Here is a 26,552-nt window from a genome sequence, read left to right as displayed (position 1 = left end):
CCCAGAACTAACCCTGAAAACAGCAGTACAAAAAAGCCTGATGCTTGGGAGAATACCTCCCCACCCCACCCCAAGGTGAGCCAAATCAAACATTAACATAATGTTAAAGTTCAAAGTCAAGAAATAGGCTAGAAAAATGAACAAACAACAAAAAAAGAACTTCACCAAAAAAAACTACGATAGTAGCAGAGAAGACCAAGATACAAACTCAGAAGAAGGCAACAGTATAAAAACACCTCCAACCAAAGCTTCAAAGAAAGACACTAGATGGACACAAGTCCAACAAGAATTCCTAGAAAAGTTAAAGAGATAAGAGTGGTGGAGGAAGGATTGGGAAAAGAAATCAGAATGACGAAAGAAAATCATTTAAAGGGAATTAGCAGTTTGGTTTTTAAAAAAGAGGCACCAAAAAAAAATGAAGAAAACACCATCTTTTTAAAAAAAGGACTGCTGGTAAAAAAAAAAAAAAGCACAAAAATCCACTGAAGAAAAAACTCCTTGAAAAGCAAAATTGGCCAAATGGAAAAAGAGTTACAAAAGCTCAATGAAGAAAATTCTTAAAAATTGGAATTGGCCAACTGATTGATTCTATGAAACATCAAGAAATGATAAGAAAAAGTCAAAAGAGTGAAAAAATAAAAGAAAATGTGAAATATTTTGTTAGAAAAGTAGCTAACTGCTGGAAAATAGGTCGAGGAGAGATAATGTAAAAATTCTTGGACTGCCTAAAAGCCATGATCCAAAAAAGAGCCTAGATATAACATTTCAAGAAATTATGAAGGAAAACAGTCCTGCTATCTTAAGTCCTGAGAGTAAAATAAAAACGGAAAGAATTCATGATCACTTCTTGAAAGAGATTCCAAAAGGAAAACTCCCAGGAATATTATAGTCAAATTCCAGAGCTCATGAGTCAAGGAAAAAAATACTGCAGCCAGTCGGAAAGAAACAATCCAATCATAGAGGTTAGCAGTACCCACAGGATTAGGTGCTGGTCACTGTGCTAAGTGCTTTACAATTATTATTTCATTTGATCCTTAGAACAACTTTTCAAGGTAGGTGCTATTACCTTGGTTTTACAAATGAGGAAATTGAGTCAAAAAGGAGAGGTTAAGTGACCTGTCCAGGGTGACATGTCAGAGGTCAAATTTGAATTCAGGTCTTTTGGACTCCAGGTCCAGGACTCTACCCTGGTGCCTCTAGCAATGACCCCAAGATTTGGGGGAAGAGCTGCCCTGCCCAGGTGGTGATGTCACACTCTTCTATCTGCAGTCAGTGGAAAAGCATTGATTAATCGCCTACCAGATAGCAGGCACTGAGCTAAGTAAGCACTGGGGACGCTGGGGCCACTACCTAGCCCAGGCCCTATCACCTCAATCCAAATAAAAATGTACTTGGATACTGCGGTCCCACATCTCCCACCAAAAAAAAAAAGCCTCTAGTAAACAGGAAGGGTGTTGCCGATACAGAAAAGATGGTCAGACCCCTAGGCTCCTAGCCACAGAACCCACTGCGGACATATCCACGGGGCATCTGGGCAGTTTACGATGCCTGTCTCACAGGGGTGCTGAGACGAGTGAGCTTATATGGGGAGGAAAAGCAGGACTTGGTAAACTTTCAAGCACTAAATACATTTCCCCTTGGGCAGAGCCAAATAAGAAGAAATTTGATACAAATAAATGTGTTCTGAGATTTAAAATAAAAAACTTCACAAGGAACAGGGAGAAGTGCTTAGACAAAGCCATGCTTTTCTTTTGAAAAAAAGGGGTGGGGGGGAGTAGGTGTCAGGGTGTCTAGCAATGTCTTGTCCTATTCAGGAACTGACCCTGTGCCGACATCTTGGTCGGGACCAAGGCCTTCAGTGGCTTAAGTCTCATAGGCACGAAGGCAGGACACACACACATAGGCGGCCACTCTCCAGCCCGGCGCTTGAAGGTGATAACCATTGGCTGACCCTTCCCCAGCCATGACTGCCCGCTGGATCTGGCTGGACCAGCCTGGGCTGCCCTTCTGGCCGGCTGCTCAGCGGGGAAAGGCTCCCGTGGTGGAGGAGGGACGAGCCCCTCCCGGGAAGGTCCACCCTGATTGTTTGCTTTGGTCAGTCCGGCGGCGGTCCTGCTCGTTCTCCGCCGTCCTGCCGAAGGGGCCCGGGGCAGGTTCCTCCCACTGCCCAAGTCCTCCGACGCCCGTGGGAGGGGGCCGGCTCCTCGACGCCTCCTCCCAGCAGGAAGGAGGCAAGTGATTTTCCCGTCCACCCCTACAGTCGTGTCATCCGGGTGGGGAAATTCCAGTGTGGAATCTCCCTCTATCGAGGCGGGGATCTCCCAGGGTGGAAATTCCCTAGACGGACGTGGGGGATCCTCAGCATGGAAACTCCCTCCCATGAGGGGGAATTTGGAAAGCGGAAACCCCCTCCCGCCAAAGGAACCCCGGGCGTTGGGTAAATAACCCTCCCGGAGAACGGGGGGGGGAGGAAGGGAAAAGACACCCGCAGGATCTGCGGCCCCCCACCCCGCATCGCCCCCCGCCACCGCGGCGAGCGCCCCGCACGGGTCGCCCCTCTCCGGAGGGAGGGTGCCCCCCTCGCGGCGGGCACAGCCTCAAGGCTGGCCTCGCCCTTCCGGGCGGGGCTAAGGGCGGCCCCCGAGAGGGCGGGGCAGGGAGCGCCCCGGCCGGGCGGGGGGCTGGAGATGGGCTAAACCCGGGGGTACAAAGAAAGGCCGAGTCACCCCCGCCCTCCAGGGTTCGCAGGCTGAGGGGGAGACGAAGAAAACGGCCGTGTACAAACACGCCCGAGACCGCGGCGAGAGAGCGGGGTCCGGGGTGGGCAGAGAGGGAGGGAGGGAGGGAGGGCAGCACGCGGGCGGGGCTGCGAGCAGGAGCTGGGGGCGGGGCCATCGGGCGTGACGCTACGCGCAGGGGATGGGGGGGGCGGACGGGCGCTGGCCCCTTCTCTCTCTCATAGGCGGCCCGCGGCTGGGGGCGGGGCCTCCCTGAGCGCGCGTCCCGGGGGGCGGGGCCTCGCGCTCGCGCTCGCGCTCGGATTCTCGCGGTGCTTGGCTCCCTGACGCCCTGGTCGTGGTCGCCGCCGCCGCCGCCGCGGGAGTTCGCTCGCTGGGTCCGGGCCTGAGGAGAGGCCGCCGCCCCCTGGGAGCGGAGGTGAGTCCGCGGGCCCGGGGGGCGCTGTGCGCGGGCTGCGCCGCCCGGGGGTCCCGGACCCCCCGCGCTGCCGCTGGGCGGGGAAACTGAGGTCCGCGGGCGGGGGGCGGGAGGGGGCCGAGGCAGGGGCTCTGCGACGGGCCCCTCCCGCTCAGTTCCTTCGTCTGAGAAATGGGGGGGTCGTCACAGCCCCGACCCCCCCTCCCGAGGGGAAGGGGCGGGGGCGGGGGCAGGAGGCGATGTTCGCGAAGCGCCTCAGAAACGCCGATTATCGCGATTGTCGTTGTCCGGAGCCGAAGGGGAAACTGAGGCCGGGGCGCCGCTTAGTGGCCCAGGCCCGCACTTTGCGGCGGAGGAGGAGCAGAGGGGCTCAGTGGACCCCCGAGACTGGCCAGGGAGTGGGGGCCTCCCCAAGGGGCCGAGGAGGGTCATAAAGAAGGGGGGGGATTCAGACCCGGGGGTCCAGTGCCCATCTACCGGGCACGGGGGTGTGGGGGCGAAGGAGCCCAGTGTTTGTTGCTGGCACCGAGTGCCCATTCGTGGGGCCTGCCCCTGCTCCCAACCCCAGAGGAGGGGCAGCTGGGCCGCCTCTGAGCCCCTGGGGTGGGGGGAGGTGGGGGGGGCACCTTTCCAGGCTCAGCCCCCCCCCCCCAAGCTGCTGCTGCCGCCACACCCAGAGTGTGCCTGTGTGTGTGTAGGTGCACAGACGTGTGTCAGCCAGCTCTCTGTGACCCCATTCGGGCTTTCTTGGCTAGGCTGCCGAAGTGTTGGCCATTCCCTTCTCCCGCTCATTTGACAGATGAGGAAACTGAGGCAGGCGGGGTGAAGGGACTTGCCCAGGGTCACACGGCTAGCGAGTGTATGAGGCTGGATTTGAACTCGGGTCTTTCCGACTCCAAGCCTGGAGCTCCATTCACCGATGCCCCCTGGATGTGTGTGTGTGTGTGTGTGTGTGTGTGTGTGTGTGCGCGCGCGCGTGCGTGTGTGTGTGCATGCGCGCGTCCATGATCCCCGCGTGCACACACGTAATGGTGAGAGGCGGTGAGGAGAGCCTGCAGGGTGCTGCTGGTCCCAATCGGTACAAGGCGTTTCCACCCCGGGAGTTCCCTGACGAAGTCACCGCCACTTCTCATCCCCGTGTTTTGTATTGCCTCCTTGGGACGCAAGCGCCTCTAAATGCTCACTGTTATGATCGTTATTGCCGGCCCTGCCTACCTAGGGGCATCTACCACATAAGGATGGCTGGGTCTGCTTGGGAGATGAGGCACAGATCCTGAGATCCACGCGAATGTGGCTGAGTGGGCCAAGAGGCCCGAGCTTGGCACGGTGGGGCGGTGTCAGAGTGTGGAGACCCCTGAATGATCCTGAGGGTGTTGGTGACTGACCGTGCCACAGAGATGGATATCTCTGCCCCTTCCATTTGAGCTGGCAGTGGCAGGAGGGCTGGATCCACATGGAGAGCAGAGGTTCATGGGGGTCTTAGAGACCACTGAGTCTAGCCCCCCGAGCCTGAGAGAGGTCAAGTGATTTGCTCACGGTCACACAGCTGATGAAGTGTCTGAAACAAGATTGGAACTCCAGCGCCTCAATGCCCTGTAGGCAGTTAGAGGGCGAGATCCCAGGAGCCTCAATGTGGACTGATGGGGACCAGAACGCCCCTTAGGAAGATTCCATGCCTCCGGCCATCAATTTGGCCAACCTGCAGATGGCCACCAGCCTGTGCCTGCAGACTTCCAGTGACTTCCATTTGTTAGGAAGTTTTTCCTAACATAAAACCTAAACTATGTTTCTTTGCCACCCCTGCTCATTGCGACTAGTTCTTCACCAAGGCCAAAGGAAACAAATCTGATCCCTTTTTTGGGGTGATGGCCCTTTAGGTTCCCACCCCCCTCCTCAGATCTCTACCTTCCCCCACCCAGGTCTCCCCCCTGCAAAAAAAAATAGCAAATACAATTTTCTCAGAGCTGACGGTAATACTTGAAGGAATGACTGTGGTGCCAAGGCTAGAGAGTTCCACAGAGAGAGAGGCAAGCTTAGGAGAAAACGTTGGGGAGCACTCAGAGGAAGGGGTTTCGAAGATTGTAGGAAATGAGCAGAGGAAGCCAGGAAGGATCCCCAGGAGAGATAGGAGGCCCCGGGCTTGAAAATTTAGGGAAGAAAGGGGCAGCTCGGTGACACAGTGGGTAAAACACAGCCCTGGATTCAGGAGGACCTGAGTTCAAACCCAGCCTCAGACACTTGACAGTAGCTGTGTGACCCTAGGCAAGTCACTTAACCCTCATTGCCCTGTCCCCAAAAACATTTAGGGAAGAGCAAATAAACAGAGGGATGGGGTTGTCTTCCATTTCATTCATCAGGCAACAGTGAGGAGCCCATCATTTCCCAGGTGCTCCACCAGCCCCTGGGAGATAGAAGGACAAAAACATTTGACAACATCCTCAGTGTCATGTTGTAAGGAGGTCGAGGAATGTAAGTGTTCAGAGAAACGTTTGACACTCAGAGGAAATGGGTGGCTTGAGAGCTCAAGCTTCAGAGTTTAGTGGACACCAAAGCCAGCAAGAGGTGATGGGGAGAGTGGTGGGTAAGGAGGATGTGTGACTGACCCGAATGGAGAGAGGCAGGCAGGGTCGGAGCATGTGTGTAAGGCAGATGACAAGAGCCAGAGGAAAGGGAGAGGCAGAAGGTCCGGGGGGGGGGGGGGGGGGGGGGGGCGGGTGCAGACCAGAGGTCCTGGTAAAGAAGTGCCCCGAACTGAGGGCAATGAGAGAAGCGTTTGCCTTTGGAAGAACTCAAGGCTCCTCTTCCCTTGAGATGGGGAGTAAAAAAGATGGAAGAGTACTTCTTAGCTCACCTTTTCCGAGAAGTCAGCTGGCTGGCTCCGAGAGGATTGTCACCAAGGGGCGTCCCCAAGGAGACAGAGGGCAGGCCAGAGTAGGAAGTTACCAAGGGCCAAGCTATCTGCCATTTGAGCTGGCCAAAGATAAGATCCTCTCCTTGGCCTCTGGGAGCCATACCCACTGGACACACGGGTTCGGGATGCATCTGGAGGTTTGAGGAGCACAACAGTTGCCATGGAGAAGGATTCAGGGGGTCGCTCAGAGCCTGGTGCCAGGGACTTGCAGCAGTCTGGTGAAGCCTGGGGACCCCACCTCAAAATCATACTTTTTAAGAAATTCAAAGTCAAAGGAAATGCTAAATTTCACTTAAAGGTTAGTGAATATGAAGGTGTCATTGTTCCCATTGTGAGGGCCAAAATTTGATATATGGAGCGTTATTTGGGTGACGCCTTAATATTGGGGTCCTGGAAATATGAGGGACCTTTTAGGTGTAACCCTCCCCTCTGAACTGCCCTTCAATTTTACCATACCATCCAGAAATCTGTAGTAGAAAGGTTGTCAAGCAACAATGAGGGCCCCACTGGGGTGATGCACCCTAAATTTATAGTGGATAAAAATCAACTCAGTTGTGACTTTTACCAGTGGAGCCAGCCTCTGGGGAGGAGAAATTTGTCATTGCTAATTTCCCATGATTGTCAATCTGCATGAGAAGTCCTAAGGAGAAGGGCTTTCAGTGTGGTAGCTAATGAATTGTCCAAAAGGCAGGTCGGGGTTCGGTGTGGAGATAAGTGAAGCCCAGTTTAATGGGGGAAAACACTTACTAGTTGTGCACACAGCTACAGTGTCCCTGGCACTTTGCAAATATTTCGTTTGATTCTTACACAACAGCCTTGGGAAGTGGCTGCTATTATGATCTTCATTTTTACAGTTGGAAACAGGCAGGTTAAGTGACTTGCCCAGAGTCACACAGCCAACAATTTCTGAGGCTGGGTTTGAACTCCCATCTTCCTGCCAAGTGTTCTATCCACTGGGCTAACCCAGCAGTTTAAGCAGTGCCTTGTATAATGTATGTAGTAAGGGGACAGGATCAAATGTAAACTCTTTGGGACCAGGAGGTGCTAAGGAAGGTTTTGCAAGAAATAATCCCAGGAGTAGATAGAGAAAACATTTCAAAGGGCGCCATGAGAAAATAAAGAAGGTGGTCCGGCCTGGTGGTTAGGTCCCTTCCTGTAGGGGAGAGACCAGGCCGCACTCAGCCAAATGAGAGCTAGGATGCCTTCCTGAGGAATCCCTGCTTTATCCTCTTAGCCCTGAATTTGATCTAATTGTGCAGCTTTCCACTTATTCCCTTGTATACAAAGTTACTGGTAATTAATTGAAGGCTGTGTTGGCCAGTAGGCAGAAGATGGATTCTCTGCCCTTCCTCATGACTCATTCCAGTTTTGTGCCGAGAGTTTAATCTCCCCACCGCCCTAGGCAACCCTACCAGACTCTAAATTACCTTGGAGTTGAGATGTGTGTGGGTGGAGGGAGTTCCTACTCTGATCTTCTGTGGAGGAAGGGGGTTGGCGGGCAATGTGTAATGCTCATTTTATTTACATTTTTTTTACCTTGTAGAGGATAAACAAATCCTCCAGAAAAACTGGCCTCTGTAACAAAAGAGGAAGCTGGAATTTTGAGGTTTGGAGCACAGTTAAAGGAAGCCACCTACTTGAGGTGTTTGGAAGTTGGGGGTAGGTGGGGGGTACAGTCACTGTGAGGAATAAAACCCTAGATCAGGGTTTTCCTCCTGCTCCAGAACTGTCACAAAGGCCTCTGGGGGTTGGTTCCCCCAGGCTCCCCAGACCCTGTTCAGCCCCGCTCAGGCCTTGTCAGCCTCCCTTCACCAGCTTGGCTCTGCTGCTGAGCTCAGCACCATTGTCTCCTAACTTCTTGAAAATAGGGTGGATGCGCCCATGCCTTCCTTTGGATGTTCTCTGAGAGGTTTGGTAGTACCTACTGTAGAGATTGCATGCCAGGCATCTCTAACATTCAAGAGAATTTACCAAGTGTAGGGGTAGCCTTCATCTCCAGGACCGTGTGTAAAGTGAGGCAACCCTCTCTCTCTCTCTCTCTCTCTCTCTCTCTCTCTCTCTCTTTTTTTTTAAGTGAGGCAATTGGGGTTAAGTGACTTGCCCAGGGTCACACAGCTAGTAAGTATTAAGTGTCTGAGGTCGGATTTGAACTCAGGTCCTCCTGACTCCCAGGCCAGTGCTTTATCCCCTGTGCCACCTTTTTCCCCAAAGGGGAAGATCAGAGGAAGCCAAGGCCAGTTCTCAAGATTTAAATCTCCTTCATCCTAAAAGGGAAGGAAACCAGAAAAAAACAATGCCTGTAAAAATCAAAAGAAAGATTTTATTAAGCAGGTAAGAAAATGCTGCATGATCATGGGTGCTCTCCAGCCTATTGCCGAATAGGACACCGTGCAGTAGATTGCAAGATACAATATACAGTTTAAAACAGAGGCAGGTAAAGAATTCAGAGGAAAGGTGGGCTTAGAAAGGGAGGGGGTGTGTGTGTGTATGTATGTATGTATGAGAGAGAGAGAAGGATGTGGCCTTTGATCCACAAGCTAGCTCTTGGTTTTTGTCCCCTTAGAGAATTGGGGGAGGGGGGGGTTGCCATTTGTCTCCTTTCTGGACTGGCTGTTAGATCAGTTCAGAGCCCTCTCCTCACAGACTCAGTTTGATAAGGATGGTGGGTAGGTGGCTCTTGTGGAATCTGCTTCCCCAACAGGAGATCTGAGTGTGGCCCCCCAGGGCCTGCAGCAGGTTGCTCTGTCTCCAGTTGTAGGTGTACCTCCCTTCTTGCCTGCCCCAGACTGCCCCCTTCAGTGCCCTGGACTCCTTGACTCTTTCCAAGTCTGACCTCCTCAGTTTCCCCTTGGGCACCAGGTCTAGGTAGCAGGTTGCTTAGCTCCTAGCTGCTTAAACTGTGGGTCACTATCCCATATGGGGTCATGTAACTGAATATGGGAGTCATGTATAACTATTTTATATACCTCTGTACTCAGGATCACATAAACATCTCTCAGGTGAAGAGGGGTCTTGAGTGGAAAAAGTTTAACAGGCCCTGGTCTAGTTCCCCTTCTTATAGTGACTTATTCTTTCAGGAAACATTTTTTAGGCTTCTATAAGAATGGAAACTCAGCTAGATTATCATGTATTATCTCAGTCTGTGGGGAGGGAGCTTCTTTCTGGATGATTTGTTTATACTCTACAAGGTTAAAAAAAAATGTAAATAAAATGAAACCTTACACTTTGCCACCTCCCCCTTCACCTTAGGGATTTTATCCCTGTAGGAAAACTCCCTCTACCCACACAGATCTCAACCAGTGGGTAATTTAGAACAAGAGTCTATAAAGAGCTTTGGGTTTTACCAAGTACCATAGTGCATGGGACATCTCCTTCTGAGCCTTATGAACAACCCTGTAAGACAGGTGCTGTTATCTCCCTATTTTACAGATGGGGAAACTGAGGCTGAGAGAAGCTAAATGACTTGCCCAGCCAGAGTTACACCATTGTTGAAGGTGGGATTTGAACTCTGATCTTCCTGCCTTCCAGTCAGATATTATTTAGAGACATCGAGGCAGTAGGGTAGCACAGTGAATAGAGCCTTGGCCCTGGAATCGGGAAGTTCAGGCACTTACTAGCTGTGTGACCCTGGGCAAGCCGCCTACCCTCTGCCTGCCTCAGTTTCCCCATCATTGAAATAGGAGCAATAATATCTAGTTCCCAGGGTTGTTGTAAGGATCATCAGATGAGATAATGTTTGCTAGATAAGTGCTGGCTGTTGCTTTTACTTCTTGGGGAGATCTTATGTTCTATCCCTGGAAATGTGCCCTTGGACACCCACACTCTTAATGATGTTGCCTCCTCTGCCTGTTACTGTCTACTTAAAGATGCCTGGGCTAAGAAGCAAGACCCACCCTGCTTTGAGAAACCAGAGCTTTGGTTCTGCTCTTGACCCTTTCTTTGTCAGTCCTGGCGTGCTCCCACCCAATGACTGATGCCAACTGGGCCTCTGGTGTAGTTAGCTCTCCTTTTCAGGTTTGCTTCATCTGGTCCCTGCACCACCTCCACCCTTCTCCCAGCCCCCAGTACTGGTTTATTAGAATCCAAGTTTGCAATTAGAAACGTTCGGTGAGAGAATATTCTTCCCCACAGGGGCTGGCAGAATGCTTGGGTGATAGATTTTACAAGAAAGGTACTCCAGATGAAATAATGCCATCCATCTCAAGAGCCCTGGGGGGGCCTGAGCTCCCCTTTGTGAGCTTCTCCTCTGTTCTTCCTCCTCCTCCCACTTCCCTTTTCTTCCCCCATCTCCTCCCACTTCCCTCCTCCTCCAGAGATGCTCTTCTGGGAAGATCATTATTGAAGACAACTTAGCTTAACCAATTTGGGTTTATTGCTTTCTTTTCATTTTAGTTATAAACTTGCTGCTTCCAAAAGGAAGGCAACTGAAACAATGAAAACTCATGTTAAAGAGGACAGTGAAGACCAGAAACAGAACAGTGGCCTTCTAGGAGAAGGGCAGCAAGGCGTCGTGAGCAGATCTTGGAGCTCAGTCGCATGCTGTTGGCCGACACTGGGTCTACCCGTTACCTTGAAAGCTAAAGCAAAAGGGAAAACTATAAAATTGTCACCAACCTTCCTCTTTCCTGGAATTATACATAAGGAAGACTTTGATGTGAGGGTACTTGTATAAAGCATATAAAGAATGGAGCATGTGCGAAGGGGAGGGAATAATCTTTATGGAAGATATAGCTAGAAGCTTGGTAGGATCCAGGGACTCCTCCCCATTCTTGTATCATGGACCCCCTTGAGCATTTTTCCACCCCCTTCTCAGGAAGCAAGAAGTAAAACACATAGCATTACAAAAGAAACCAGTGATAGTGAAATAAAGACATCATTTGCCCCCATCTGTGTTCCTAGATCCCCTGAAATCTGTTGTAGCTCTGAGCCCCAAACTGTGACAAATTTCAGTGCCTCAAGTCCCTCTCTCCAAAACACTTAAGTTGGGAGTGAGTTGCTGTGATCTGCAGCGGTGAAAGAAGTTATCCTGCTTAGAGTTATGAACACAGATAAAATCAAGACTAGATTGGGGGGTGGGGGTGGGGCTTTTGCAAAAAATGGCCCCAGGCTGCTTGAAAAGATGGTCCTTGTTTTCAGCTTCCATGAAACCCTAGAATGTACAATTAAGTAGGAACTCAGTAAACAGGAAGTGGCAGATCTCTAATCTGGAGAGAGTCGTATAATTTTGGGTTAGTGGTTTCCATTTAATGTAAACTCTGCTGGTCTGTCTTAGAAACCTTTGGTCAAAGCATAGAAATGGGAGCTAGGGAACAATAAACTGTGAGTGAGATTAGTTCTACTTCTGCCAAACTCACTGTAACAACAACAACAACAACAGCTTATGGAGCACTTTACAATTTGCAGAGTGCTCTACATGTATTACATTATGTGGTTCTCACAGCAGCCCTGTGAGGCAGGGGCTCTTATTAATTATCCATGAGTTCAGTGACTTATCTAGGGTCACACAGCTAGTAGGTATGCCTGCAGCAGGATTTGCATCCTGACTCCAGGCTAGAGATCTTCTGATGTGCCATTTTTCTACCAGCATTACCTCATCTGTAAAATGAGGGAATTGAAGATCCCTTCTGATTCTAAACCTGTATTAAATGAGGTTTGAGGTGAGTGGCAGGACAGGCCAAGAGTCTGTATTCCAAGTGTTTTCCATTCTTTCAGGACAGGGATAGAAAATGGAAAATGTGACAGAATGGGTAATGAAATATTGACCAGAACATTTGTCACTCAGCACCCTTCTTTTAGCCAAGCTGACATTCTTGATTGTGGGAAATGGTTGTCTTCTTTACATAGCGGTCTTAAGGGTACCCAAATTGTCCATTTTGCTAGATGAAGAGCTGGCCTTTATTCATGCCAAGAGAGATGCCATCGCTGTGAGCAGATATGGCTAAGAGGTTTCTTAGAGAAGAAGGTTTTGCTGAGACTCATCTGACCAGTCAGAGACTGCTTTAGCTTGACAGCATGGTCAGGACACATATTACCACTGCCCAGGACCTGATCCAAAATAGATTCTGTCACCACATGATATTTCTGTGGCCTCATAGGCCCTCTCAGGTAAAGTACCCAGAAGGAATCTCTCCAGTTTGATGAATGGACTTCTTGGAAAGAATTTTTTTTATGAGTGATCACTTTCATCTTCCAGAATGCCCACCAGAAACCATTATGAAAGAGATCTCTTAACTAAAGGTTAGTCAGAGGCAGTAAAGCCATGTCATCCAGAAAAAGGCAAATGCTTGCCTTCCCATTGGAAGTTCCCAGGAGCCACTGCTGTACCATGTCACTTAGATGTGTAGTCAGGGTACGGTATTGTCCTGTTGTGGGGGGTCAGCTAGGCCTGGAGTCAGGAAGACCTGAACTCAGAACCTGCCTCTGACACTTATTAGCTGTGTCACTACATCTGTCTGTTTCATCAGTTGTAAAAATGGTGATAGTAATCACACCTTGAAATGAAATTATATCTGTAAAGCACTTAGTCAGGTCCCTGTTTTTATACTACCTAACACTCAGTCTCTCAAGACTATTTTCCCACCAGTTCCAATCTCAGGCTTATATTGTGATAGAGGCTCAGAAGACACAGTGATTAGGGGCGCTGTTGCCCCCTGAAAGTGGGGGCGGGGAACACCTTTTAAAGAACATGACCCAACTCAGGAGCATCATCCTGAGAGCATTCTCTGGGAATGGAATGGAAGGAAGATGGCACTGGACAGACTTGGCTGGATCATTGGAGAGAAAGTCTGGGGTGAGGTCACAGGTCAAACCGTCAGTCTGTCAGCACTGCCTGTGTCCACCTCCTGCAGTCAGTCAGTAAACTTTCATTTCCTAAGCCTCTGTGTGCCAGGCACTGGCTTAAGTTAGACACTGATGGAGTCACGGTTTCTGGGAGAAGGGACTCCCAAGGCTCTCTGAGCCATCCTGAGCCTGGACTGTGACCAGACAACAGCAGCTGTGGTGCCATCTTTGAGGGGCCCCACGCTGGGGGAGAGACGCAGAGCATCTCTAAGCAAAGGTTGAATCAGCATTCTCAGGTGGCTTGTGATCCAGCATAGGTTCCATGATAAAGCTGCTTAGGGCTGTTCGAATTCAGAAGTGCTGTGACTGCAGATGGCCAGCGCACATCTAATGGTTTCTAATGGGAAACCATGAGTGTGCTCTCAGTAGGTGTCGCTGAGGCTGATGGGTGGGGATGGCCAACTCGAATTTGGGTTTGTGAGGGTATGTGTCTGCTGAGAAGAAAGAATAAATTAAAAGGCAGTGGAGTGGGGCTGATTGTGGCCTCACATAAGTCAGTTCCAAAATGAGAGGGGAGAAAGAGGATAACCTTTGGTTAATGATCAATAGGAATGGAAGAAGCAGGAGTTGTATGTAGCAGAGAGCCTGGTACCACGACGCCTGTGATGGCCCAGGCACCGAGGCTCTGTCTGCATGTCAGTGTGTGCTCTTGCAGGAGCTGAGCAGTGGAGAAATGGGGGATGTGCTTTATCCTCTCCCCCATCCCCCAAATTTGATGCCATCGTCAAGGAGAACTGCCCTTTGTTCTTGAGCATCTCTGTTTCCTGGGTTGCCTTCTCAAAGTATTTTCTAGTCCATAACTTCCTACCCATCCTTCTGAGCCCTTTGAGATCTGTTGTCCCTAGATCTAGGGTGCATATCACCCTGTGCCTGGATTTCCTCGACTTCTCTTTCATAAACTCTTAAGAGGCAGTGCTTCCTTCCAGAATTCCAATCATTTCTGCCCCCAGAAACCCATTTTTGAAAGCCTTACCCTGGTGTTCTGAAGAAACTGGCAGAGGTGACTATTGAGCCACTGCAGATTTTCTTTAAAAGATACTGTTTTAAGATATTACATTATAGAATAGGAAAAGTGTGGTGAGAACTAGAGAAAAGGAAGGAGCCCAAATTTTAGAAAAGGAACAAGGTGGAATCTGCAAAATGTTGTCTGGTAAATTTTTTTTTTTTTTTTTTTTAGTGAGGCAATTGGGGTTAAGTGCCCAGGGTCACACAACCAGTAAGTGTCAAGTGTCTGAGGCCGGACCTGAACTCAGGTTCTCCTGAATCCAGGGCCGGCGCTTTAACCACTGCGCCATCTAGCTGCCCCTGTTGTCTGGTAAATTTGATCTGTATTGCTGACAACATTCTGGTGTCTAGTCTATTAAGGGAATGATTTATAAGTGACTTTAAAGAAAAGGAAGCCCTTTCTCTGTCAGCCTAGCCCAAGAACCTGAATCAAATCAAACAAGTTAGATATACTAGGCTTCTGGAAAGAGGAGTAAATATTTCTGAGCTGTCCTGTCACATTTACAGAAATTGACTTGCCATGTACTGCAGGGCACACAGACTTCACAGGTGCAGAAAAATAGAAATAATGGCCTCTGAAAAAAGGATTGAAATTAATTGGAAACTAAATAACCTAATCCTTAAAAAAAAAAAAATCTGTGGGTCAAAGAACAGAGAAACAACAGAAGATTTCACTGAAGAAAATGACGACAGTGAGACAACATACCACATGTTGGTGCAGTGTCACTATCATGTTCCAGCCATTCTGAAAAGCAGTGAGGCATTATGGTCAAAGAGTCACTAAACCTCATGCCCTTTGGCCCAATTATGCCACTGACTAGGCCTCTACAAACCCCAGAGATGAGAGAAAAAGAAGTCCTTATAGCAGCTCTTTTTATTTTAACAAAGAACTATCATCAAAAGAGGAAAGGGAGAGAACAGTTGGAGAATTGTTGAGCAAATAATAGTAATGGCACAGTTCTGCTGTAAAAATTGACAAAAGAGGCAGTTTCAAAGAATCTTGCAGGAGTGCTGAGTAAAATGAGCAGATCCAGAACATTTTATACAGGAACAACATTGTAAAGAATCATTTTGGAAAGGACTTTGAACTCTGATGACCAAGGATGACACATCCTACCCACGCCCTGACAGAGGGATGATCCAGGGTGCCAAGTGTGACATTAATTTTAGGATGTGGCAAATGTGTGGATTTGTTTTATTTGGCAGTACTTACTTGTTAAAAGTATATGATTGTTTGGTTTGGGTTTTATAAATTTGATGGGGAAGGGATTGGGGGTAATGTTCCCCCTCCCCCCGAAAAGAGGGTTATTTAAGCATGTTTTAAAATATGCTGTTGGGAATGTTCAGAGAGTAACAAAGACAAGCAGGATAGTTTTGAACGTAACATTCTTCTCTCTCTTCCCCCCTATCAATATTGAATGTATTATGCCCCCCCCCCCAAACATAAAGCCTACACAATAGAGATTTACAGTTTCATATAAAACCCTTTTCCCATTTTAATTTGTATGTGGAAATGTTCTCTTTTGAGGTGTTTCTAAAATTCAGAATGAAAACATTAAAAACAAGAGAGAGGGGGCAGCTAGGGGGCGCAGTGTTTAAAGCACCAGCCCTGGATTCAGAAGTACCTGAGTTCAAATCCGGCCTCAGACACTTGACACTTACTAGCTGTGTGACCCTGGACAAATCACTTAACCCCCATTGCCTGCAAACAACAACAACAACAACTAAAAAGAAAAAAACAAGGGAGAAATAATTGGTAATTTTTTTGTTTGGTTTTGGTTTTTTGGTGAGGCAATGGGGGTTAAGTGACTTGCCCAGGGTCACACAGCTAATAAGTGTCAAGGGTCTGAATAATTGGTAATTTTATAATTATTTACTGTTCTAAGTATTAGGAATAAAAAAAAATAACTGCCCTCAAGAAGCATTCATTCTAACGGAAACAACATAGTAAATAGGCACATAGAGGACACATACATGCACATCCATAATTTATACACACGTATGTGTGTAAGCACCTCACGTAGAAGGTAGTCTGGAAAAGGAAGGCATTCACCACTCAGGGACTGAGGAAAAAGCTTTTTTGCAGAAGGAAGAGTTTGAGCTGAGCTTTAAAGGAAGCCAGACAGACTTAGAGATAGAAGGGAGGGAGATGGGAATTGAGTGTCACATAGGAGGAAAATACAAGTGGGACCTTAGGATTGTTGGGGGGCAGGGGAGAATAAGGCATGGTTTTAGAAGACTGGAAAGGTAGAAAGGGAAGGTGCACAATTGTGAAGAGCTTTTAATGTCAAGCAGGGCTTTTATATTTTGGTAGAGATAATAGGGAGACACTGGAGTTGTTTGAGCAAGGGAGTGACCTGATCAGACCTACGGTTTAGAAAGCTGAGTAGAGCATGGATTAAAGTGGAGATTGGGGAGTAACGAGAGTCCAGAGGACCAGTTTTATTGCAGTAGTCTCACTGACAGGGAATGAGGACTGGAACCTGGTCTGCTGTTATGGGAATGGAATGAAGGGGATGAATAGAATAGATGTTAAAAAGGTCAAAATGACAGGATCTGACAATCCATGAGATATGTGGGTAACTAAGTAAAGGGCTGAGGAAGACAGTTTCTGAGTCTGGGTGGCTGGGAGCATAGTGGCAACCTCAACTGTAATAGGAAAGTTTCATAGGAAACTGGTAGAGTTGGTGGCGGGGCAAGAAAGAAATTTTCTCTTTCAGACATGTTGACTTTGAGGTGCCTGTGGGACATGCGGGTGATATGTGGAATGAGCAATTGGAGGTGTGTGAGTGTGACTCAAATAAGACACTCAGGGTGGCTATATAGGGCTCAGAACCATCTGCATAGAGATGATCATTGAACCCATAGGAGTTGATGAGATTGCCAAATGATACAGCATAAAGAAAAAAGAGCAGGAAACCCAAGACAGCCTTGAAGGACATTAGTGGGCATGACGGGGATGAAGACCCAACAAAGGAAGCTGAGGAGGAATAAATAATTGTTGCCTAGAGGAGGAGAATTAGGAAAGGGGTGTGTCATAAAAACCTAGAGAGAAGAAAGTAGCAGTACGCAGGGACCGACAGCTTCAGATCTTCAGAGAAGTCAAGGAAGAGAAGGTTTGAGAAAAACCCATTGGTTTTGGCAATTAAGAAATCATTGGTGGGCAGCTAGGTGGCGCAGTGGATAGAGCACCGGCCCTGGAGTCAGGAGTACCTGAGTTCAAATCCGGCCTCAGACACTTAACACTTACTAGCTGTGTGACCCTGGACAAGTCACTTAACCCTCATTGCCCTGGCGTCCGCCCCCCCCCCCAAAAAAAATCATTGGTTACTTTGGACAGGGCAGTTTCAATTGAATTATGAGGTCAGAAACCAGGTTGCAGAGGTATTGGAATGGAGTAAAAGAGGTAATGGAGATGTTTATATCAAGGAGTTCAAAAGGAGATAGCTAATATGATTATATGGTTAGTATATGGATATAATATAGAGGATAATAGGGTGCAGTGCAAGTTTTTTAAAGGTGGAGACATGGACTTTTTTGTAGGTGACAGAGAAAGAGCCAATATATGGGGAGAGAGTGGAGATAAGAGAAGTAATGATTAAAGATAAGATTTGATCAGAGGTGTAGCTGGGGGGGAGCCTTGGCAAGGAGAAGGGCTGCCTCTTCATCTAAGACCTATATGAAGGAGGAGACTGTAGAGAAAGATGTCTGAATGATGTGAGATGAGAAATGGGAGCTCTTGGTAAACTGACCCTTTTTTCATTAAAGTATGAGGTGAATTACTCAGCTAAGAAGGTGTGGGAGGAGTTGCTATGGGGAGGCTTGAAGGAGAGTTGAGGTTTCAAACATCCCCTGGTGAAAGTGGAATAGCCAGTTGTAGGTGGAATTTAGAATGTTTGTCTTGCTTCAGTGAGGGCCCAGTTGAGGTGAGATAACATACTTGTAGAAGTCTCAAGGGTTAAGAAATAAGTAAACAGGAAAGGATGTGGAAGCAATGAGAATAGACAGCTTTCTCTAGAAGATTGACTGAAAGGGAGGAGAGATAGGTGATGATAGCTAGAAGGAATAGTATGGTCAAGTGAGAGTGTTTTATGGCTAGAGGAGAGACCTGGGTAGGTTTGTAAGTATCAGGGATTAAACCAGTAGATCAGGAAAGAGTGAAGAGTAGCAGATAGAGAGAGGTGGATTGTTGGGGAAGTCTGAAGAAAGGAGATAATCAAAAGTACAGGTGTAGATTTGTATAAACTGTGTTCAGGAGAAGGACCCCTTGAGTCACTTCCTTCATCTTCCAAAGAAGGGTTTTGTAGTAGATGATCTTTTATGACATCTAATGTTGTGTGTCTGCCTGTCTGATTTTAGACAGCTATAATTGTAGACTTCCTTGATAATGAGCTGAAAACAGCCTTCCTGTAACTTCAACCTGTGTTTCTAGCTGTGTTCTTTAGAACTGTAAAAAAAAAAGCATATTTCCTTTGTTAGATGTTCAGTGGAAAGAGTATTCAACTTGAAGTCGGAAGACCCATTTAGTTCATGTCTCTTATATAACACTTACTAGTGATGTGACTTTGGGCACATACATTTTGCTAAAATTGCTAAAGCACCCCAAACCTCAGTTTTCTCAATTTAAAATAACATGCCTACCTCATAAATTGTTTCCATCTGAGATATTTTATTCACTGCATGTTGCTAATTTACATTTGTGTAGTGCTTTAAGATTTGAGAAGCAGTTTCCTCACAATAGCCCATAAAACATGAGGTTGTATTGTTATTTCTCCTGCCCTTTAAAATTTGAGTTATTTTTCTAGATATATGAGACAGGAAAAGGCTCCATGTACAACTAGAGAACAGAGGACATTGACTATTTTCTCTCTTTCAGATTTGGAGACTAGACCTAAAACCAAGGAGTCCATTTCAAGTTTGGCATTTCCCTGAAGAACCATCCTGGGAAAGAATCAGACTTCCCTGTGTCTCCAAATTGGAAGGAAGTTTCAGGTTATAGAGGCTGCAAAGCAACAAGGAAAAACATATTTGGCAAATAAGTCAGCCAAAGGAAACCTTTTTGAAGAGAAGAAATAAAGTAGAATCTTCGGTGTGGGGCCAGTCCTTTGTCTACAACACAGAGTGTCTTTTAGAGACAATCTCCACAAATATGATACACAAAGAACTCTAGATTATTTAGACAGTTAAAAAAAAACCCAAACTACAATCAAACCAACTCAAAAATGATATTTTCCAAGTATAACGACTGTGGGAAATCCTTCAGTTATAATTCAGACCTTATTGACTATCATAGTCTAAATACTGAAAAGAAACCTTTTGAATGTGGGAAAGCCTTCCAATGGAGAACTCAGCTTAGTCAACATCAGAAAATTCATACTAAAGAGAAGCATTATGAATGTGATGAATGTGGGAAGGCTTTCTACAAGAGGACACAACTTACTCAACATTGGAGAATCCACACTGGAGAGAAACCTTATGAATGTACTGAGTGTGGGAAGACCTTTCGACAGAGTGCCCATCTTACTCGCCATCAGAGAATTCATACTGGAGAGAAACCTTATGAATGCAGTGAATGTGGAAGGGCCTTCAATCACAGCTCATCCCTTGCTTCCCATCAGAGAATTCATACTGGAGAGAAACCTTATGAATGTAGTGAATGTGGAAGGGCCTTCAACCACAGCGCATCTCTTGCTGCCCATCAGAGAATACATACTGGAGAGAAACCTTATGAGTGTAATGAATGTGGCAAGGCCTTCCGCCAGAGCACAGAACTTACTCGACATCAGAAAGTTCATACAGGAGAGATCTATGTGTGTAATGAATGTGGAAAGGCTTTCCACCAGAACTCACAGCTTATATGCCACCAGAGAATTCATACTGGAGAGAAACCTTATGAGTGTAATGAATGTGGGAAGACCTTCAACTATAACTCATCCCTTGCTGCCCATCAGAGAATTCATACCGGAGAGAAACCTCATGCATGTCGTGAATGTGGGAAGGCCTTTTGCAAGAGGACACATCTTATTCAACATGAGAGAATTCATACCGGAGAGAAACCTTATGAATGTCATGAGTGTGGGATGTGTTTCCGCCAGAGTGCCCAGCTTAGTCGCCATCAGAAAATTCATACGGGAGAGAAACCTTTTGAATGTAGTGAATGTGGGAGGTGCTTCCGCTTGAGTGCTGGTCTAACCAGACATCAGAGGCTGCATAATTGAAAGGAACTTGGAGGGAGCATTTGCTCCAGAGCAGACACCTTACTCAACACCAGTTCTTAGTGAAGAGAAAAACCTGATAAATGGAATGGGGTTTTTTTCCCCCTTTAAAAATTATTGATACATCTTCTTTTCACAATAGATCTGTCCTGACAAATACCTAAATACCCTTCTAACATACATTCTCAAAAGGTTTTCACTTGTTAACAAAAGGAGAGATTTGTGTTTATATTTTATATATCATCTTACTAACACTGACTGCTGTATTTGACAAAGGTTTTGTTTTCCTCTCAGTGCTAATTTTATTTACATCGTTGAGGTATTTATGTCTATCGGTGCTTTGACTCACTCGGCTTTCCTTACTCTGCCACTCTTCAAGCACATTTTCCCAAGTTTCTTCCAGTTAATCTTTGTTATCACTTGCAGCCCAGTAATATTCCTCAGTATTTTTATATTACAGTTTGTTCAGTCATTCCCCAAGCACTGGGGATGTATTTTGTTTCAAACTTTTGTTACCACACATTATATAGTTCAGAACATGTTTATTCATATTGGTCCTGTCAGTATCTTCCTTGAGGATGGTTCCAGTAGTGGCATCTGGGGTTAAAGAGGTATCAGCAATTTAGTAAGTTTTCTTACCGATTCTTCCTTATTTGCAGAAGTGGTTGAGTTCATTGGCAACTCCACGCAACATGCTTGCCTTGTGACCTCTCCAACAGTAAGTTAGTTGTCCCATCTTTTCTCACTTGATACATGAAAAGCAATATTTCAGGTAGTTCTCATTTCAGTTTGTCTGATTACAAGGGTCTCTTAAACATTTTTTTCAAGTACTTGAGCATTTTTATTTCTTTTGAAAGTTTTTCTTATGCTTTGACCACTTGTCCTTTGGGAACAAGTGTTAACTTGTTCCCAACATATGGCAGTTCCCTTTTGGTTTTAATGTTAGACTGCTCTTAGATAAATTTAATGCAAAGACTTTTCAGCTATGATCTTTTCTTTTGAGTCTAGCTGCATTGATTTTTATTCGTGCAAAACCTTTTTAGCTTTACATAATCCTAATTGTGTTTTTCCTTTTGTGACCTATCCTGTGACTGATAAATAATTTCCCTCTTTCCATAGTTGTGAAATAAGTAGGCTTCTTCAATTCTCCTTTAGTCTAGGTGGTATTGTTTTTTAATGGTGTGACTTTTCATATTTGGGTCATATCCACTGGGAATTCTTTGTGGAATTTGGCATAGCAGGCACTTTGTTTTAAATCATACTGCTTTCCATTTTTCCTCAATATCTCTTCATATGGTTCCTTTCCCAGTAGTTTATGTACTTTTTAGTTTACCAAATTCTACTATATACATTTATTCCTAGGTCTTACTCATCTATTCTGTCTCACTGATCTGCTTTTCTATATATTGTCCAGTACCAGATTGTTTCATGAATTACTGCTTTGAAATGGACATAAATCCTTCATATATTTGCCTCATATACTTTGAGATTTGATAATGTCAATCCTCCTTTAATCCTATTGTTTTCATTTAAATTCCTTTTCACGAAATGATTACATTTGTAAAATTTCTCTCTCCACTATGAACAGACATTGCTTTTATAGTTTTCATAGAGAAGCCTGGAGGCTGGATAGAAAAAAATTAGTAACCAAGACAACCAATAACGTCAGTAAAGTAGCTGGATACAAAAGAAATCCATTGAATTCATCAGCTTTTATGTGTGTTAATAAAAGTCGGGAGAAGAGATTGGCAAAGGAATTCTATTCAAGATCAGATAACTAGGGGTTAAGCTACAAAGACACACACAAGGACTTATAAAAAAATAGAAGTACAAGACTTTTTATCGGAATAAAAGAGGATCTGGATGGTTGCAGAGAAATTCAGTGTTCTTGTAAAGCCTATGCCAGTGTAATCGCAATGAAGTAATAGCCAAGTTTCAGGTGTGGTGATATGCCAACTACTTAAGGGATACTTTTAGACTTAGACAAATTAAATCCATCTGTAAGACAAAAGGTCAAAAATATCAAGGAATATCTGGAAAATAATAAAAATGTAACATTGGGGTAATATGCCCTTTAGAAAAATTCATTGGCACCTGCACTGAAATTGAACTCTGGCAGTTGACAGACATCTATGGTGACATTTCTGCCTAGAAGAATCTTCCTGTACTTTAAGACTGAAAGGCGAATTATGAAGAACCTCACGATTTGTTTCCTAGGAACATGAATGCAAATTAGATGATACCTGGACCTTTGGGGAACTTATACAACACGGGTTTCTGAGAGTGAGTGAGTGGTTGGAGGATCTTGCTTATTGATTTAATGATTTTGATTTCCTCTCCTCTGTCTTCTCTAGATCAGTGCAGCCTATGTTATGCTCCTATTTCACTATAGCTGTTATATGTCTTATTGATTTTTTGGTTTAATGGTTATGTCTTAGAGTGTGAAATTAGAATTCGGAAGACCTGACCTGGGATTCTAGTTCTGTAAGTCCTGGTAAGAACCTGTCTATGCCTCATTTTCTTCATGTGTGCAATGACGAGATTTGGTTACATAACCTAAGAGGCTCTTTCCAACTATAAATCTGTGATCTGATGAATGAGATATGGGCATAGAAATAGAAACTTATGGAAGAGGAGAAAAGTGGAGAAAACTTTAGATACAGTAAAAAGTTGAATAAGGACAAAGGATGCATCATTTAATTAATCACATGCTCTGCTCTAGCTTCAAACCAACTAGGTGCTAGCTACTAGCTAATGTTGATCTAGAGATATATTTAACCAAGTTCATATAGGTAGTTTGCTGTTTATTAAAATGATTGAAAACATCAGCCTCACTATGTAGGATAGAACACATTGGGCCAGGTTGCATCTTGTGATTTGCTTATACCCCTATTTCACTGTGGAATTAGGCACTCTATTCCACATACTACTGGGTTAATAATAGTCTCACTAACAGGAGAAGGCCAGAATGGTACCAGAAATCACTGATGTGATGAACCACTCATTCAGAATGGGATACAGCTGCAGGTTGCTTCCAGCAGTACATGGAGAAGACATTTTGAAGCTCTGATGATTGTTCTGAATAACACGACTGGTACTGACTGCCATCTGGGAGCAGGGGGAAGAGCTGGAAAAGTGACCTAGGGATGATGGTGATTCTATTTTTCTTGGAAGAACTTCTTGTTTTCTCTCACTTGAAAGGGGCACTAATTTATATAACCACAGGTTTCTGCATGGTATGGAGATAAATTGAATTCAATGACAATTCAGGAGCTAAGCTTTACCCAGGAGCAAAGCAAAATTAAAAGAATTTAGGCTCAAAAAAAATATAAAAGATTAGTCTGTAATTCATTGGCACCATGAGAGCGCCTTCTTCCTTCAGAGTAAACTTGTTGGTTTTTAAAAAAGAATGCACCCGGGGGCAGCTAGGTGGAACGGTGGATAGGAGGACCTGAGTTCAAATCCAGCCTCAGACACTTGACACTTACTAGCTGTGTGGCCCTGGGCAAGTCACTTAACCCCAATTGCCTTATTCTCCCCCCCCCCCCAAAAAAAAGGATGCACCCAACTGCTCCATAATATTTGTGCACTTATCTAACTTGTGTCTGTAGAAACAAATGGCTGCAATGCCAAGACTGAAAACGAAAGGGAAGGATATGCTAGAAAAGAGAATAAAAATGCTTAAGGCTCTGTGAGGTTGGGGAAAGCAAAGAAGAGAAAGGGAGTTTATCTCTAAAACCAACTCAGAAATTGCTATACTTCCCAAATTTCTGTGATATTTTTTCTTCCTGTTTTTCCCTTGGTTACATCGAGTGTTTTCATAGCTCTTTGGGCCGGTAGCATCTTTCCTTGGAACACCATCCTGGTTTTCCTGAAAATGGAGTTTTCTTATTCCCCTGGCCCCAGAGCCTATATCTAAGTGGCACCAGGATTGGCTGCCAGAGGCCTTTAGATTACTGGGCAGCAGCCACGGGGCTAGCTCCCCGGGACCTGAGAGGGCTGGCCAGTTGCTATGATTTCTCCTCTCGATATTTTGTTTAAGTAGCAATGACAGCCATAGTGCTGTCAGTAGCCCGGGCTTCCCTAATACTCTATTACCGCTATAAGACATGAGTGTGGAATGCCAAGGAGTGAACCATGGAGGACAGCAGTCATTGGCCAATTCCAGTACTGACTCTTTGCCTTCTGTGTAGTAGACACAGACCGCATACCTCACGGGCCCCTCAAGTAGGTCATGGCTTTCCCACCAGAAATAGGGAACGCATCAGCCACTTAGCCTGATCTGTGCAAGGCCAGCCACAGGGCCCAGGGTCCAGGGTCCCTGGACTCTTGGACCCTGTGGGAAGTAGCTTCAGTGAAAAAAGGGTTCAGAACAAACTCACCTTTGTCAATATTGTCTTCCCATCCCATCTCATCAGTGGCGTGGGAGCAGTGGTCTTGAGTCATTCCGCATGCTTGGAGATTGATCAGGCATTATCAGTGGGGCTGCGTTCACTGTTGATGGAACTGCTGGTTGATACCTAGTCCTGCCTGCAATAAACCACACTTCATGCAGTAACTTGGTCTGGTGTAGTTACTTCCTGAATGGTTCTCTTCAAACTCGGGTGCTGATGGACCAGCAGATCTTGAAGTCCGTAGAGCTCACAATAAGCTTCCTGCCTCTGGTCCATACTAGCTGTGGGACCTCAGGTAGGACCCTTAACCCCTCAGCAGTATGGCCCTATGTGTGAGAGGAGGATAGGTGCTTGTGACAATCAGAGGAATTAATGCACACAACACATGTCATGATCCTTCAAGGGTTCTAGAAACGTCGTCTAGTGGTAGACTAGATCTCTTGGCCACAGAAGACGGGAACCAGGAGCATCGGGTGAAAGAGGGAGGCCAATTCAGGAAACAATTAGAGTTGCCTTGAGAAGTGGTGCGCTCCCCCTCCGGAAGTCTTGGAGCAAAGGTACATTACAACAGGGGTTCATTTGAGTGGAGGCCTAGGTAGCAGCCCAGGTCCTTTCCAGTTCAGTTTCCACGATGGGCAGATAACCATGTTCATATACATTACTTTTCCAGTAGTTCCCCATGAGGGTTCTTTCATTCCTCCATCTATCCCTTAAACTACTGCCAGCATTCTCTACTAGGGCTAATCTTTTGACTCCTTTGGCATCTAAAAGATCATTGCTTTTCTAAAGCCACAGATCTAGACTTCTAGTGCGAGAAAAGGCTAATTGCATCTCATTAATGAAATTTAAACAAGTAGTAACTGATTTATGAATCCACCAGTAATAAGTTTATATACATGACACTAACATGAAGTTCATTAAGATTCTCATTGGCGTGTAATTCACATGCACCGTCAGATTTGGATGAGGCAGTAAAATAACTACAGAGTTTTGAATTGGGTCAGTGTAGGGAAAAAAAGATTCAAAGCAATGACATGTTCTCAGGGTGAGATAAAGTCTCCAGAAATTCACATGAATGACCTTAAAGGTTTTTTAAAGCTCTTTAAAGAAAGAGGTTTCGGCATTATTGGAGGTTTTTAAAATGAACATATATTATCTTAATCTTTGTTTTCCCAATCTGGTGCTTCAAAAAACTTTCTGAAACAATTTCAAGTACAATAGTGGAATGATGCATTTTAAAATACCTGTGAGGGGCAGCTAGGTGACATAGTTCTTCCTCTGGAGAGGGTTTGGGGGTGCTTCAGAATGGCCCATTGTCACATCTGCTGGAGAATCCTTGGTTGTAGACAAGTTAGACTAGTCACGGGTCTGCAAACCATGGGCAGTGGGCTGCATCCCACCTATTTTTGTAAAGTTTTATTGTATTTAAAATGGAAAAAAATCATTCTTGGCTCAGAGTCTGTACAAATATAGACGGTGGGATGGATTTGACCCTTCTCCATAGTTTGCTGATCACTGGACCATGACAGAGATTGAGAGCCCTTCCAGAGCTGATTCTTTGAGACTGAGGCCCAGACAGGCAGAGGCCTTGTGCTTGTATCAGAGCTAACACCTAGCAGTAGGCTGACTGAGCAAGAGAGTTTGAGGAACTCCAAATGCTCCCCACAAGCTCTAACCTGCAAATGTATTCACTAAACCAATGAAACAGGCCTGCAGAGAGAAAAGTGTGTGCGTGTCGTATGTACATGTGTGTGTGTGTGGTAAAATGCTTGGTGTGCTGTAATCAGTGCTTTCCACTCCACCTCTCTGGGCCTCAGTTTCTTCTTTTGTCGACTGGACACATGGATCTTGTCCCACTTCCCTCACCAGGCTTATCCTCAGGCTCAAAGGAGAGAATGAGTATGACCACGTGTACTCTGGAAAATCCAAAAAATCTCCTTGGGCCTTCAGGAGGTTGGCTCCAGGAAGGCAGCTGCGGGGAGGGGAGCAGGGGGATGTCTGATAGCATCCTTGTTCCCAGCCCAGGCTGGA

At 45.8% G+C, this 26,552-nt stretch overlaps 1 protein-coding gene across 1 annotated transcript; it reads left to right on the top strand.

The window, feature by feature from the left end:
- The first annotated feature begins 3,035 nt into the window (after positions 1-3,035).
- On the top strand, positions 3,036-24,685 carry LOC122733830 (zinc finger protein 2 homolog). The gene is made up of 2 exons (XM_043974539.1): positions 3,036-3,156; positions 18,789-24,685. Exon 2 carries the CDS (start codon positions 19,135-19,137, stop codon positions 20,128-20,130), a length of 996 nt encoding a protein of 331 aa, XP_043830474.1. The 5' UTR covers positions 3,036-3,156; positions 18,789-19,134; the 3' UTR covers positions 20,131-24,685.
- Positions 24,686-26,552: the final 1,867 nt, after the last annotated feature.

This window comes from Dromiciops gliroides, chromosome 1 (assembly GCF_019393635.1).
Source record: "Dromiciops gliroides isolate mDroGli1 chromosome 1, mDroGli1.pri, whole genome shotgun sequence".
NCBI lineage: Eukaryota > Metazoa > Chordata > Mammalia > Microbiotheria > Microbiotheriidae > Dromiciops > Dromiciops gliroides.
This window is presented reverse-complemented; position numbering and strand designations above follow the sequence as displayed.

Bases quoted from the DNA above. Each gene is read 5' to 3' on its own strand.
- LOC122733830 (XM_043974539.1), top strand. From the start codon at position 19,135: ATGATATTTTCCAAGTATAACGACTGTGGGAAATCCTTCAGTTATAAT.